Here is a 16532-nt window from a genome sequence, read left to right on the forward strand (position 1 = left end):
GCCAAAAAACAATCGGCCCGAAATGGTGTCAGTAGAGCGAGATGAGTACAAAATCCCATAACTCTTTCACCATTAGCATCAGCAAGCGGGTCCGGTTTTTCGCACCGTTGCGTTTACTTCATCAGACCATTTTCACCGTATTTACGCGCACTGGATCGATAATGCGGCTCTGGTACACTGTTCAACGCTTCGTTCCACCACGAAAGCTCACGCTTAACATCACTAGCATTGTGTTTGGGGCTTCTTATCTTATCCGAAAAGGAGCTGCATGCTTTCGAACGGGGAGCGCGCGCGTTCGGGAGTGAGGTCATTGCGAAGTCAAGTTTTTATTATGCTTCCCGAAATGGGGTTTTGGGCATCGACTGGAATTGAGTCTTCAAACTGGAATTGGGGAACGGGGTTTCGGCAGGCCGCTACGAGCCCAACCGTGGCACCCCATGACCTCGATAGTCAAAGGGGGAAAAGGGCTGGGAGTCGTAAAGTACAACGACCTACTGGCACCCTAAGGAACCGAGGGAACCCCTTCTTGTTGGAATGTTTTTTTACGTCACTGTATGTTTGGGCTAGGGAAAGCAAATGAAAGTTAACTGCCCAGTTTGGCGTGCATTGGTGTGTGTGCGTGCGTGTGTACTATGATGTCCTGCTGGTCGATAGTGTTTAAATTGAATGTAAGCTGAAACCAACATCTAACCAACAGTATAATAATTACTTTTTCAAATTAATGATTCAAAGCGGAAAAACAGCAACAAAAAAATCATTCGAAATCGTTCTTTGTACTCGCTTCGAAACAAAACCAATTGTAAAAATGATCGTCAATTGTTACTTCACCAAACAGCGCTATGAAAAATAGTTCCGGCAAACTTTTCGTTCCAAGAACGCTTTTTCCAAGAAGCTTCACGATGGTGCAAAGTTCTTCCAGCAGCACGGATACAACAATCACTGCCCATGGAACACCGGAGCACGGCGTCGGAAGGATAAAGTAATAACAGCAATATTGATAGCTACCTATCATGCTTACCATCTTCTCTCTCCTCTGCAGATACCCTCAAAACCAATCGAACGAAACTTCACCTGACCCTTTTTTGTTCTTCGTTCGGTGCAATCGAGCTACACAACGCGAAAGGATGAAAGGAAGCGTACGATCGATGCCAAGACTTCTTCAGTTTCGTTCACTACCCATCCATTAAGTGCTCGAGTTGCCCCCTGGTTTGGGGTACTTCGGCTAGTAGCTTGATGGATTGGCAAAAGGTATGCGAAAGTGTGTATAATTCCTTCACCTAGTGTTGGTCATACTCTCCCTGTGAAAGTGATATCGATAGACTTTGCTGGTGCTGCTATTGCCGGCTGCTTTGCAATAACGAAGAGCGATACGGCTGTCTGGGCTGTGTTGGTCTACCGTTTATTGATTGCTGTTGGCGCTGTTACCCCTTTTGCGATGGTTGAGAGTTATCGGCAAAAAAGGTACGATAAAGTGTATCGTGCCGTACCTTTGCTGCGATGGGGCCATTGTTCTTGAGCGATTATCGATGCGATGCTTGTATGATCTGCGATCAGAACCGAGAGTTGGTTTTTGGTGTGTATTTTAGTGTAACCGTTCGAGAGTGGGTTCCAAAGAAGGTCTTTTGATGGAGAGCTTTTGTTGTAGGGTTTCATTCGAATATCCTATGACGTTTCACATGGAAACAAGCAATGGAAACAATTCCAAAGCATCAAACGATAGCAATTTAATTGACCTAAACGCCTCTGCTTGCTTTGTGTTGAGCTAGTGTCACAACAGAACAGAACCGTTTATTCAATTAGCCGTAGAAGTCATCTGCACGTTGAAATGGAAAGGACTACCAACCTAACTCCAAGCCCATCAACGTTGTGTGACGGTGATGTTACGATCTGAGACGGCCAGAACCACCATCGCAGGCCACTGCTCATTAAAACCCCTCAGAATCAACTCAATTACTGCGCACCAACTGCGTGTCAAATCGTTCTGCTGGGGGTGTTATTCGTACCATAATGCGAACGTAATCGGATTCGCCATCAAACCAATGAAGCACTGAAGGAAGCTCAAAACAACCCACGGAGGACATGGTGAGTCAAATTCATCCGTCTCAATTAAACCTCAATCATGGTTGTTTTCATTTAATTTAATTCCTGCCTAACCACAACAGAAAGTAACGCGTTTGGAAGAGGCAGAGAAGGTGGGAGGTGGGAGGAATGCTCACCCATCATCAGCAGCTCGTGTTACGAAACGCGCAAAGGTGCGTTGGCAGGATCGTACAAATTAAGAAAAGATTAGGGTTAAGCTTTTTCATATGAATTCAAGCAACGCGCGATGCTGTGTTGATATTGGATATAATTAATACAACTGTGGGTTTGATCCCGATACAAATGTTAATGAAACCCACACAATCACAGCTACTACTGTACTTTTAATGTAAAAGCCCATATTTCATAATAAATGCGTAAGAGGATAGATTATTAAATACCCTCATTTATTATACTGATTTAACTCGAGCAAATAGTTTTCACTACCTTGAAGGAAAGTATGGTCTCTGGGGAGCACATTTTACGCAAATTAGGTAAAGTGGTGAGCAAGTCAAATTACCCGCTTGAAAGTTGAGAAGAAGCGGAACAGCGTAACTTTCCACAAATCAGAAATTGCTCGCTTTGATGTAGCACAAAAGCAACCATTTCATAGACTTCTCCTTCCCTCCCAATGTACAACGAAGATAAAGTGAATCGTTTGCAGTTTGTTTAACGCAATGGAAAATATTAATTTAAGAAAGTACGAGAAAAGAATCCACCCAAATGAAGATACATCTAGTGACGGTTTTATAGCAATTTCAATCACAATTTGATTTCATCTTCAATTCATTTTTACCATAGTATTAACTTTCCCTGCAGCGCTCACCTGTCTGCGTCCATTGCGAGCATTTCTTACCAGCAGGGGAATTTAAATCTTTCACATCTCGTTCACCCCGCCCGAGCGCAATGGGACAAAGGGGACACCAAAAGAAGCTTTCAATCCTACGCAAACGCTTTGCTACCATTTGCAGCTGGTCCGTATGCCGAGATTGAACGTCGATCGAAGAAAAGCCAATCGTGATGAAACGTGAGCCGTGTCGCCGAGAGGTAGTTGGGTGTATTTTTTATGCATAGCCTCCGTTCCCCTCACTCGGCTACCCTTGTCCTGGTGGCATCCAGACATCTAGCAGTGACATATGATCGAAGAAACGGAACATCCTTCAGCACTGCTTGCGTGTGCGCGCGCGTTGTCTAGGCCACGTGATGCACATAATGGACGGGAGCTTATGACGACAGGTACGACGCTTGGCGCAACATCGATGATGACGCAATGTGACGCGCGTCTGGCAAACGATTACACGTTGCACGGCTTACTTTTTAATGTGCGGTGGAGGTGTTTTTAACTGCTTCCGATGAATGGGAGCTCAGCTGCAGCGTATAGTCGAATGTGCGTAATTAACAGTGTGATCTGGATGCTGGAAAGGTCCCTGAAAAACGCATACGATAAGGTGTGACTTATGCTGTGATGGCAACCCAGTCTGTTATGAATGATGATTCATTAAGTTGGATTTGTTCGACTGTGTTTGTGTCGGTTCCTGTTCGTAATGAAAATTAAAATTATCTCTTGACAGGACAGGAGGGTTTATTTGCCATATCTATTTTCAAAAGGAAAATAACAATACATTTAAAGGAAAGCTTGTAGTACAAGAAATAAACATGATCACACTCGAAAAAGCAATGCTATAGGATAAAAATTATTCATGAGATGAAATCGAACACGGCAAGATATGAAATATTGTTCAACTTCACCCTCTATTTGAATAGTAATAACTTTCGATCACAACTCCCAGCACTCTAGCAAGCTCTAGAAAGGTTCTACTGCAAAGGGCCAGAAGAAACTTCACTTGCGCTGTCCAGTTGCAAGTCGGAACATGTGCAGGGAATTCTTGCCCTCCCAATATTGATCGAAGGGTCAAACTGTGAAACGCCCCAGTAACCAGTTATACCAATCGGTGTATCCTTTTTTTCACACAAAGCGCAAGCGGTTTTATATTTGGGAAGGTACTGGTCACCATTTGACAGCTGAAATGGACATCCGAGCCACTCGGGGAGTACCTAAAAATAAATCACATGCTTCATACTGCACCGCCCAACCCAGCCCCAGACGCGATGCTTTCTTTTCCCAAGACGTCCCCAGACACTACGAAAAAACGCCTTTGCATTAAAGCTCCCCCAAAAGCTCCCGAAAACCATGGTCGGTGTGTGTTTGTGGTCGGTGAAAGTCGATCGCTGCCACATTTTGGACATCCGGTGTTGCGCCGCGCGAATGGTACAAAAACTCGCTCTCCGTTTTCAACTGTGGCGTGGTTTGGTTCCCGTTTTTCGTGCAAATACACAAAAAAGCTGCACACTGCCTTTGCTGGAACGAGCTGCTGAAACTTCTAACTTTTGTACAGTGCAGCACCGGGGCAGAAACACAGCACTGTGTTGTGTTTGTGTGCGCTCGAGTTTAACTTCACACCGCTCTACACACGGATTCGCTTTAAAAAGCCGTACACAATTGATGCTCGTGCCACTCGGGAGTACGCATTGTTGCCCGAAGAATGATGATTAATTTAATATTCATAAATGAAAGTCTGAGTGCTGGCTATACAGAGCCGATACAAACAAACCCATTTTGCGCGCAAATTATCACCTAAAGCGACCTAACCAACCAACCAAGCAAAGAGCGTAATGCAACTGAGGGGCAAAAAGCTAATGGATTCCCAAAATAAAAAGCACAAGCTGTTTTCACTGTGCGACTGGCACGCTGGAAACTAATCGAATCTGATGTTGGCATCCCAAGCGAACGAAGCGGACAGCCTGGGCCGAGACCGGGACAGCGCCGTACAGTAAGCGTGTAAATCCGTGGCCGTCTCAACGGCACGAAATTGATTTTACATCCAGCATCCGGGGCAGTGGGGGCACCTTTCGCCAAACGGTGCGATTACTCCTCAATCAAGCGCTTTTCAAGCGCTAAGCTGGCAGAGGCCGGTGGTTGTGGTTTCGGACGAGTGGGTGTGGTCTGACACTTTCGTCTTTCTTCCGTCACATGCTCGATCAAACGTCCATTAGTGCGAGCGCACAAGGCAAGTCCCCGGGTGGCGCTGCAAAAAGTCTCACCGATCGTTCCCGCTTTTCCGTCAATGTTCTGGTGTGTGAAAAGTTTGTCCGCTTTGTGTGTGTGTGTGTATGTCGGTACTGTTGTTTTTCATCCAACCTCTTTTTTCCCCCTATTCAATGAAAGCAATCACTTTGAGCGGGTGTGAAACTTTTGCTCTAGCCAACCAAACACCAGCACTGCTTCAAACGAGCGCCGTACGCCTTTTTACGGCTCCTGTCAAAAGCGAGTCCTTAAATCAACGTAACCCGGGGGGGGGGGGAGATGGTGAGAAACCGGGGAAGCGAAAGCTTTACGCGTGAAACGCAAACGCAAACGAACAGCTTTTATTTGGCAGTTTTTTGGAGCGCGTGCTTCGTCGAAGGTAATTAAAACTTTGACCCATCACATGTAGCAACAGCGCCTTACCACACTTCCCACACACACACACACGCACACACATAGAAACACACACTCATTGAGCAGCATCATACTGCGCACGGACAGCATCGTTCAATGGGATCGAAGAATATTTACGGCTTTCGGGGAAGGTATTCCCCGGTACGGTAGAATGGGGCTGAGAATAACGGAAGTAGCAAGAAAAAATGAAGCCTTCAAACAGTTGATTTAGGCAAGATTGTTGGGTTCTTCAATGTGCAGCGAAGTGTTTTACATCTACCATACGAGAGGCGTTTTTTTGTTGTTGGGCAGTAGAAAGTATTTGATTAACCATGGTAATGAGATCGAGATAGGGGATTTCGGGAAATTATACCCTCCAGAAGGCGGAAAAAGCATATCGAAATCCATCATCCACCTTTCCTACGGTAAACTTTACGAAGCAAGATAACAAAGCAAATAGAGGAACGGCTATACATTAATGCTTTAAATATGTTTTGAGTGAACATGAAATCTTTAATATTGAGCCCTTCTCCCTTTTTTGCTTTGGAACTTTCTTTGAATATTGTGTTAAACAGTTTTCAATTCTTTTAGTGAAGATTTTGAAACCGTTTCAGTTAAACATATTACACGTTTGCAATTTAATTCGTCACAGTAAACCAGTTGCTCATGTGTTGCTCTAACGCCATTTTTTTAGATTAATCACGTGAACAGTGATTCCCGCAAACCACAACACTGTTCTCCAATATCAACTGTTTGCTTGCTGCATGTATAATTAGTTTGTGAATGCTAATCGATTTCCCTTGCTCTCTAGCTTCACGGAAACAAAACAGCACAAAAAAAGTCACAAAACCCCACAATACACATACTGGAAGGCATACACGAGACCACACTTTCCCATTAACACGTCGGCACGCAGGTACGATGTTTGAGGTTGGCATCGCGTTATCACCTACTGCTCTGTAGCCATTATAAGGGCATCAATTACACCGCTCGGATGCGCAGAAACGGTGCGGCATTTTAATATGTTTTGCAAACAGAGGGCCGAAAGGGTAGAGCCAACCTCCAGAGGGGTCAAAATCAATCACGTTCGATTGCACGCCGGAGTGCACTGGCGTTAATTAATCGTATCAACAAACATATCAGTATGTACATTTTTGTCTCCGCCTTCTCATGCTTACTGCGTAGGGCCACGATTTAAGAAACACGCTGTGGGTGAAGTTCACGGGAACGGGGTCACTTGGTGCGAGGCAATGCACAAAGAAGACAGTAAATGGGACAACATGAATTATGAACAGCCCTGCTTCAGGCTAGCTTCTGAGAGCGTAGGGGGAAATACTTGCTCCATCGTGCAGCGTCAAGCAACGCGGGAATGGGTTCATGCACAACTGCTGATTAAATTATGCGATGGTTAATTGAAATCCGTTCAGCATCCGGGCATGTGCGGCCGGCGCGGTCGCGAACGATGATGACGGCAGTGAATAAATTATATTTACTCAATTACATAGAGCCAATTTTGGGGCCCTCCGAATCACCGGCAAGCAGTCCTGCCCCGAGCCGTCGTGGGCAGACCGAGACGGCCCCAACCGCACTCATTCAGCGGTGACCGTGTGCCGTAATTCTTCGCGAAATTATGTTGCCCTTTGTTCGATGATTATTAATTCAGCTGTACTGTTGGTGTGCTGCTGCAACGAAAACCATGCGAGCGGATCTCATTCATGAGTTTCGGTGTGTTCTTGTGATGATTCTTTTACTATTTTATTCTCCATTATCGAAGCACAGAGACCACGGTCAGAGGAAAGGAGGAAGTGGGGATAGCGTTCGAAGAAAACTTCGACTCGTTCGACGAATCGCTTTCTCGTCTGCTCTCCTGCTGCCTGGCAAAAGGAGCACGATGTAAAATTCGCTTTATGTGTACTTCACTATCGACAATGTGATTCTTAGTGGTTGGGCACATTTTTACACGTTCGCTTCAACTTATTCCATAAATTTCACAACCACTCAACCGGAAGAAGGTGTGGCTCCACACGCTTCACTTATTGCAGTGATAAAACAACACCGAACACCAACACAGAGCTGCCCTTGCACACCATATTGACTGTGTTTGTTTTCTACGTATCAAAAACAGATAACAAAACCGCACAATATATGCACATCGATTAGTACATCGTCGTAGAGAAAGTGTTTCTCGCCCAGCTTCGCACACACCTTCCCAAACACTAAATCGACCCCACAACACAACGCCGCAGCATCGAAACCGAACCGTGTGTCTGCTACGTACGAAAACCTCTCGACAAACGCGCTCGTACCGCACCAAAACACCGAACCATACCGGTCGAAAGCTCGTGGAAAACTGGCACGAAATGATGTTCCCGAAGCCAGCGCCAGCGCTTGCCGAAATAAATCGCTTCCCTTTCCCGCCAGCATCCCCATTTTCCCAAAAGCATCCTCCCCGCATCCAATTGTTCGGTTGTCGCAAGCAACGCGTGCTTCAGACACGTCACGGAGAAGGCGACTGAAACGTCATCGATTGGCGTGCGGTTGGCGTAAACTTCTGGCCAACGGCAGAGGAGAGGCGGTCAGAGACGCTACGACAGATGTATATACGAACAAAAGGAAATAATAAAATCATCCGAACAACCGAGAGCATGCTTTCAAACTACGTTGTCTTTCGAGCCTTCTCGAAGCCGCGGTGTGTTAAAGTAGGACAGAAAAGCTCCTTCCTTAGCATGCCGAACCCCGAAGCCGTCTCGGCAAGTGGAGGGAGGGAGGGGAGGAGAAGCGCTTTCCATCTCCTCGCTTGCTGTGTTGAACATGGGGCGCTTTTCATTCATATCGTTTATCGCTGCTTCTCGCCTATACTAACGCAGCGAACAGGAACGCACACAGACAAACGTTTGGAAACCGTTTTCATCAACACGCAGCCACACAAACGCAGACACACACACACACACACATGAGACTCGTTCGTCCTGATGAGCGTGCCGTTGGCGTTAGCTACCGAGCGGAGTGGTTTGTAAACAAACGTGCCCTTCTCAAGCACGAAGCGAAACACGTGCTTTTTACGAGGGAAAAATGTGGGAAAATTGATGAAAAAACAAAACATCGCACCAGTCGGTAAGGATTGTGCGGTGAAATATTACGCCGAGTGGGAAAGCTTTCGCTTGCGTGTGCTTTCATCGCATGCTGTACTTAGTAGGCTGAGGATGATGGGAACTGTTTCGTCCGTTTAGTACGGGATGAAATATTTCGACGAGATGAGAAAAGTTTCGGCTTGTCGTAGGAACGATTCGAACGAACGATTAACAAAGCTTCTCAATTTTTAACTCCTCCTAAAAGCTACCCAATTAAAAAAACAATTTCGATTTAATTACATTTACTATCCTTGTTTAAAAATTTTGTGACTTTTCTTCACTTGTCCTTATAGTCTCCAATAAATTGAGGCCATGAAACAAAATCGGAAAACAGACCAATTTTCCCAATCATGATAACTTAATAATACTTACAAAATCGCGATGAAATAGTTCAATTATTCGATTTACCTATGTACCAAGCTTACCTGCAATATAAATTAAAAAAAAAATATATAAGATTATATGTCAAACATTGTCAGTTGACTATAAAATACTTCAAAGATATAGGAATTTTCGCTACTCAGAATTTAATTTCATATTGTTCCGTTTCTTCTTCCGTTTTACAGAGATTCTTATTGCTTTCATTAGGTTCGACGCTTGGGCCGGTCTGGTGGTACAGTCGTCAACTCAAACGACTTAACAACATGCCCGTCATGGGTTCAAGCCCCGATTAGACCGTGCTCCCATACGTAGGATTGACTATCCTGCTATGGTAACAATAATTCACTGAAAGCCAAGCTTACTTCACTAGTGGGTACAGGCAGGCCTTGACCGGCAGCGGTTGTTGTGCCAAGAAGAAGAAGAAGAAGGTTCGACGCTGCAGTAATATGTATCATTGTCTCATTAAATTTTGTCACTTTGATACTATATAGAACAGTTCGTGCATCCATGTCATCGTGAACATCGGCAAACAATTACATTAACAAAACACGTATTTATCAAGTGATACATGAAAAAAACATTATTGTGGAATGTTTCAAACATATTGGATTTACCATTTTTGAATTTTTATTTCACGGCAACATTTTTGAATTAATGTTGTTAGGCACAGTATTTTTGATTCAATATATTCGATAACATGTAACCTAACATGTCCAAAGGAGCTTCTTCACGACGGTCGGTCGGTACCATATTTGCCGCAGTTCTTAAGCGCCTTCGCTAGACAAAGTGTATTATACGTATCCCGTACAATAAATTGCTCTCACTTCAATCCGATGTGATTATAATTTTACATCCATTGAACCTGCCTTGCTGCCGTATCTGCACTACAGAGACGACTCTATTCGGCAGCGCCATAACAAACAACTGAACTTGACTCTGTTAGTCATGCCGTATTGTCGTTGTCAGCCGCCAGTCCGCACACTGATGTCTGATGATTAAATTAGGTTCATACGCCTGTCAGTATGGGTGAGCCCGTGCGGCATACGCCAGCCTGTAGAGGTGGGTGCTCAATTGGCGAAAACGCGGACACGTGTTCGTTAGTCGGCAAAGCCAGGCTGATGAAGCTGTGTTTCCGTCCGACGGCACAACAAAGTGTAATCATCACTACACATCACCTGATGAACACACACACACAACGGCACGTCAACTACCCGCGGTAGGCATCGAGCGATGATCGTGAGTAATTGTTCCGTCGCGCCGATAATTGATTTATCGTGAAAAGCGCACGCGGGCGGTGCGGCTTGTTAGCTGCCGCTGGTGATCAAGTGAAATGCCAACGTCACGCGAAATTGACAGTATTTATCTCTGTTCGCTGTGTATGCAAACAGGAGTTCTTTTAGTTCAACATCGTTGCGATAGCAAGTGAGCGAGTTGGTGATAGATGTAAATTGGTGGACAAACAGGTGGATGCGAATAAATCACACTAAAAAGAGAAAAGTTTGCTATTCTATCTGTTCCTGCCTTATGTCTGACAAAAACTACGTCATTGTTTGCTTTTGCATTTGTTTCATCAAAAAACGAAACACGGTGTTATTTCGGCAATTAAAAGTAAACAAAATAAATGAATCGTTTGCGGAGTTTGTACAAAAGCTTTGATTTGATTAATTCATCATAGATGATTTATGTCATATAATACATTTTCAACGCATTATGAACGCAGCGAATCATTTTGAACTATTATCAAAACACAAAAAACACGTCCAAACGTGTGTAACCATCGATAACGAAAAAGAAAACAAAATTGCTAATGATACACTCTTGTCCCACTTTGTCCCACTTTCGCTGACACGTTCCCCATCAACCGTCATTGTTGCACCGCACACGCACCGGAATAGCTCAAATTTGTGAAAATACCCCCGGCGAGAGTGAATGATACCGTGCAAATGTAAAAAAAAAAAACACTTAAACCCTCACAAAACGAAAGCCCCAAAAGCTAGACCGAAGCCCGCAAATCACACAAATCTTCTGTCCCATTTATCAGCGGCGATGATTAACGGATTCGGTGTACGTCCATTCCCGAGCCACAAAACTGACACGCTCGCCGAGCCACCATCGTCCGATCGAGTGCAGGAAAACAAGCGGGACAACAATCACGCTCGCGCTATTCCACTCAGCACGAGCTGTCCATCGGGAAAGGAATCCCATTTATCAATCTAGTATTTTGAACGACACTACATCATTCCAACACCGGGGCTCACCGATGAGTCGTCAGGTTTTTGTGCGGGTGCAAATTTGTAAACTATGCCATTGAGATGGTGTGAGGAGAATGAAAGAAAGAGAGAGAGCAGGACATTCCTACATTTTTGTCATCTCACGACCTACACGACTACCCCTCCCCGTTGAAGCTGGAAAACTCAATTGAGCTTGATGACTAATGGTATGCAATAAATTAGGGAGCGCGCGTGCAAACACCCTCTGAGCCTACCCGGGCAATCGCAAATCGATAGCACCTGGCGTACCTAGCCCCATCGACCATCGACTGGCCATTAATTTTACATTCGAAAGATGTTACACCCGGTGACCCCGGCGACTTACCTCGGGCCGGTGGCGCTTTCGTTCCACCGCTCGATCGAAATGCTGCTGCTGCGCGATCGAAACCGTTCCTTCTGCAGCTGGCGCAGCTGGCGCAGTTCCTCCCGGTACGCACCGAGTGGATCGTGACCGGCCGGCGGCTCCCGTGTACGGCCGTTCGACTCCGGCTGGCGTGCCGATCCCGCCCCAGCTGGTGGCGATCCTGCCGTCTCGGGCGGGTAAAATAGCACCGTCGAGGAGGACGATTTCTGCCCGATGGAGTGAAACATTTTCTTCGACTTGACAAACTTGGGCGAGGCGGAAGCGAGCAGCCGATCGCCGAAACTTTGCGTCCGAAAGAATTTGGGCGATGACTGGGGCCGCACGTTGGAGGAAGAGAGGGAGCAGCCTGGGGTCGAACTGGCTGGACGGGAAGGTTGCTGCACCCGTAGGAGCTGCTGCTCGTCGAAGCTTTCGGCCCGGAGCGCCACACTTTTACGCCGGCCGGCGCTCGGCGACGGAGACGCCGACGACGGTGATGGTTCGAGCAGCAGGCCTGACCTCACCGACGGCTTTACCGAGCGAGACATTTTAGTGTTAGAACAGTGTTTATAATCGCAGCAATATTGATTTATCCCACTTAGAATCACTCAACCACTGGCACACCGTCAAACACACACGACACAGCTTCCGGACGGTAGGGAAGCGTCTGCTGCCTTCCAGGAAGCGGTCGCCCGACTGCGACTCAGCAAACACAGTGAGCTGTAAATAATCGAACACGGCTACTCAACAAACATCACACAAGGGCACCACTCACACACACACACACACACACACGCATGCTGCCATAGAATGCTTGAGATAATGAACAAGTTTGTCGATCCATCAACCACTTCTCGGCGGAGATTGTGTCTTCCTGAAGCGACTTGGACGTGATATGAGCACCCATCTATGCTTCGCCATTGTTTACATCGAACCCCATACATCATACACCCTCGCCTCGCCTGTCGTGTGGGTTCGATTAAGATTTTCATTACACCTTCATCCTTGGCTCATAATTCTTTTTTTTCTTCGTTTTTGGTTTTCTCTCCCTCTCTTTCTACCTATAAACTCAATCTAGCGAGCTTTTGTTTCAGCGCTCGGGCTTCATCAGTGCAACGATCGATCGTCGCCCGGTACAGTGGCTCATTGTTAACTCGTTTATTGGTGCCGTTTTATGTGCTGCCATCCCACAGGCAACCGTGCACAGACGACGGTATCGATTGTCGCTTTAGCCGTGCCGTTATTGTCTTTCGCGGACGTTTGTGACGCGACGGGACGGAAACCCCGGTTGGTAGGAAGCATCGCTCGGGATAGGGATTTTATGGACAGGGTTTATGATTTCATATCTTCCCGCCTGGCAGGATGCTGATATATAGTTCAGCTAAAGTCAAATAAGATTGGTTCTGATGATTTGTTGGCTGGAGATCATTTTCTGTGCAAAGTGACTTCGTCCACAGTGGACAAAGTTATTTTCTCAAGCAACAGCAGTAAGTTGTGTTCACCCTTAGCTAACGCAATATTCCATGATGAATTGCGTCAAATTCTAGTCAAACGGAACTAAAATTAATGTATTTTCAAGCCAAACCGGCTTATTTGATCTTTCCTTATTTGACTCTTCAACTTATTTGAAAAAGAATTGATCACCAAGCAGCATCGGTATGCATTAGTTTCAAATCAATAACAATATAATTCAAACATGATAAATGCCTGGTGGTATGCAGTAATCAAATGTATAACGAGTGAACAAAAAAAATGAAATCAAAAAAGTATTACCTTTAGAATTAATATATTTATAATTCAAACGCATTATTCAAACGATCAACTCTTTCAAGTTCTAATGCATGTCAAAGGCCAATTAGTCCTTGGAGCATTAAATATTTAGGCCGAATTTAAATCAATTTCAGTTCAAAATAAATCTGCTATAAATGTATACAGAAAACTGTAATAATTTTTTTTCTAATGCAACAATATTGCATGCACTTTGGGAGTCCTAAACCAAATGACTGTTTAGAGAGAAAAAAAATGTTTTAGTTTTAGCCATCTAAATCTAAATAAAAATTATGTATGTGTTGGAATACGAAAGTAAGAGCAATATTTAATCCAAACAACACTAATAATACTCTTATTTAACAGAAGAAACGATAAGCAGGTTAAAAAAGCATCTTTGTCAATTAAAAGAATAAAACAAAGCAGCAAACGTGTGAACAGGCCTATTTCTCAAGCAGAAAAGTGGTTCGCAAAGCCCTGTCTTACGCTCGGAAAGCTCCACCGATTCGGCTTAAGAATTATTGAGTACCCCGGCTTGAAGCGAAATGGCTTTACACTCATCAACAACAGCTACTCGAGCGTTTAAACAATACGCCCTACCACCACGGAAGTAATCGATATTTGCCCCGTTCGCGCAAGTACGGTTTTTACATGACACGTACGTGCCGGCATGCCAATTGCAGTTTTCCCCAGTTTTTGTTTGTTATGGTGAAAAGAAAAAAAACCGGATGAAAAAAAAAGCTAATCCTCCAAAGCACCACTCACTTGCAGGCGGGCAGGGCGCACACATTAAGTGCCTGCATGCTTTCAACAGCAAATTTCCATTAATTGCTCCTTCGCCGTGGTAGTTTGCTACCGCCTCCCGGAGGGGAGGAGCTTTTCTGGGAATCCGGGTTTTTGCATGTGTGTTTGACACGCTGCCAGGCCGATTGTCCGGCCAGGACGGGGTGGACGAGCGAAAGGCAGGGCAGGCGAGAGCGTGTGCAAATAGCATCTTGATGGGTTTTCCGTGAACTTTAATGAACCGTGGCATGCAGTTGACATGCGAAGCGGAAAACTAGTTTGTCTTATGAGGCGCGCCAGCGCTCACTCGTTGCTGATTGTGAAGTGGGAGGCTCGTTTCCAGTTTGGCGTTGGTTTTTTTTCTACTTCCCTTTGCTTCGCTGGTCTGTTTGTTCGCCGTAGCCGGGCTGTTCCGGGAAATTGCCAACATCATTTCCGGATGAGCAAGGTCGTCTCAAATTGAGACGCTTCAAAACCGTTCCCGGGATTTGCGAATAGCGGGCACAACCCGTGCTTTGCAGTAAAATCAATAGAAAAGCTATAAATCTAGCAGAACAGCACTCGATTTTGTAACCATTTTGCGTGTTTGTTTGGGTGTGTGTGTGTGTGTGTGTGTGTGTGTGTGTGTGTGTGTGACACAATCCGGCTGTTGAAAGTCGTGCCGCTACAGCATCTTTATTGAAATTTAAAAAAAACGGGATAAGTGATGTAATGCTTCTCTCCTTACAGTTGGCCGCATCCGACCGGAAGAAATTCCCCATAGCCTCAAAGCCGTTCTAAATCCACGCTGGCTGTGAACGTTTTCTGTCTTCTTTAGATCCACATTTGCGTACAAGCACACTTCCGCTCACTGAAGTGCATTATTCACTGCCCAACGGGTCGTTTTAGAGCTCTGTAATTCTGCGACCGTTTAACAAATCCCATGACCTCCACCATCACGAAACATTCCACACAAACTCTTGGCGGCGTACAAGGCACACACACAACAAACACAAAAATCACTGTCCCGCGATTCCGTGCGGTAATCCTTTCGCTAAATATCTCCGCGGCTAAAAACGAAACTCCCACGGTCCTGCCAGCAGCATCGACTGCAACCGACTGTGGCCCGACGCCGACGACGACAGCGACCACGACGACGACGAGGACAGCGACGATGATGATGATGATGATGATGATGCTGCTGGCACACACAGAGAACGCAGCGCACACGTTGTCTTTGGCCGTCGACCACGACCACCATCCCGCATCTGGTACGAATGCTCAGGTTGATCTATTTGCCGTACGCCTTCCCATACCATTCACCGCTTTATATATCCTGTTGCTTTCGAGCACTCACACCATAGTACAGCCACTCTCTCACACGCACACACACACACGGTTGGATGGCACGATCATGTGGCCGATACAACAAAAAAGGAAGAAGAAGCCGGAGTAGAAAAAGGATCAAAATCCAACCACTGTGCCACTGTATTATCCCGAAATGGCGACAATGTGTCCCCTCGCTGTCTCTGTCCCTTCGACACGCACACACACAGAATCTAGAGTCCGTTGTGTATGAGTCTGTGTGTGTGTGTGTGGGAGAGTAAATCCATTGGAATGAGCAATTCTTGCCTGTTGCCCGTTACGCTTTCTTTTTTATTTGTTTCTCGTTTCCTTCCACGCTTCCACTGTTGCTGGTGCTGGTGGGTGAATCGAGTCGTGATTTGGGTTTTCGGGCGCCTGCCCATGCCCAACTGACACTAACGAGCAGCGAGTTTATGATCGAAAACGGTGGTACCCAGGTAGTGGTGGCACATCCGCATCAATGCAAACAACCCCCGGACCAGGGCGAAGGGTTTTGTTTAACTTCCGGTAATTGAGCTCATTTTTGCAGATAGCAAGGGAAGGATGCGTTCATCGCACCTGCTGATCCCTTTTATTCCTTTGCGGGACGGTGCAAAAAGGGAAGAGCGAAAAACTATTCACCCACACAGCTAACAAAACAAAAAAGAAGATGGCCTTATGGCGCAGAGGCTGGCGTCTGGTTGGCCGAGATAAAGCACATAACAATTCAGTCAAGCGTACCAGTGTCCGAACCGTACCAGTACGGGAGGGGATTATTATGGAATCAATTATCAGTAATGCAATGTCAACTTTACAGTTCCCTTGCTTTACACGGTTGGCCTATATACGGCCGGGGGAGCAATCATGGATTACATGCACTTGTGGGGAATTAAAGTTTGTGTTTGTGGAGAAAAAAAAAGGGATGCTTCACAAAAAAAGGTTAACCCAACAAAGGAATGGGAATGTTAAAGCATGCT

General features: G+C 45.6%; 1 protein-coding gene across 9 annotated transcripts in view; it reads right to left on the reverse strand.

Annotated features, from left to right (window-relative positions):
• The window catches only part of LOC120893567 (GTPase-activating Rap/Ran-GAP domain-like protein 3), an 82547-nt gene that overhangs the window by 25859 nt on the left and 40156 nt on the right, over nucleotides 1–16532 (reverse strand). Inside the window, exons 1-2 of one of the 9 annotated variants that reach the window (XM_040295532.1) lie at nucleotides 14960–15325; nucleotides 11665–12402 (exon numbers count right to left, since the gene is read on the reverse strand). The exons of 6 other annotated variants lie outside the window; for them this stretch is intronic. In XM_040295532.1, coding sequence (XP_040151466.1) covers nucleotides 11665–12230 — 566 coding nt within the window. In that variant the 5' untranslated portion in view covers nucleotides 12231–12402; nucleotides 14960–15325. Of the gene's footprint in view, nucleotides 1–7762; nucleotides 7897–11664; nucleotides 12403–14959; nucleotides 15326–16532 lie in introns of those variants that run through there. 2 more of the 9 variants (XM_040295535.1, XM_040295536.1) reach the window with 2 other exon arrangements.

The sequence above is a fragment of the Anopheles arabiensis genome, chromosome 2 (assembly GCF_016920715.1).
Source record: "Anopheles arabiensis isolate DONGOLA chromosome 2, AaraD3, whole genome shotgun sequence".
Classification (NCBI taxonomy): domain Eukaryota; kingdom Metazoa; phylum Arthropoda; class Insecta; order Diptera; family Culicidae; genus Anopheles; species Anopheles arabiensis.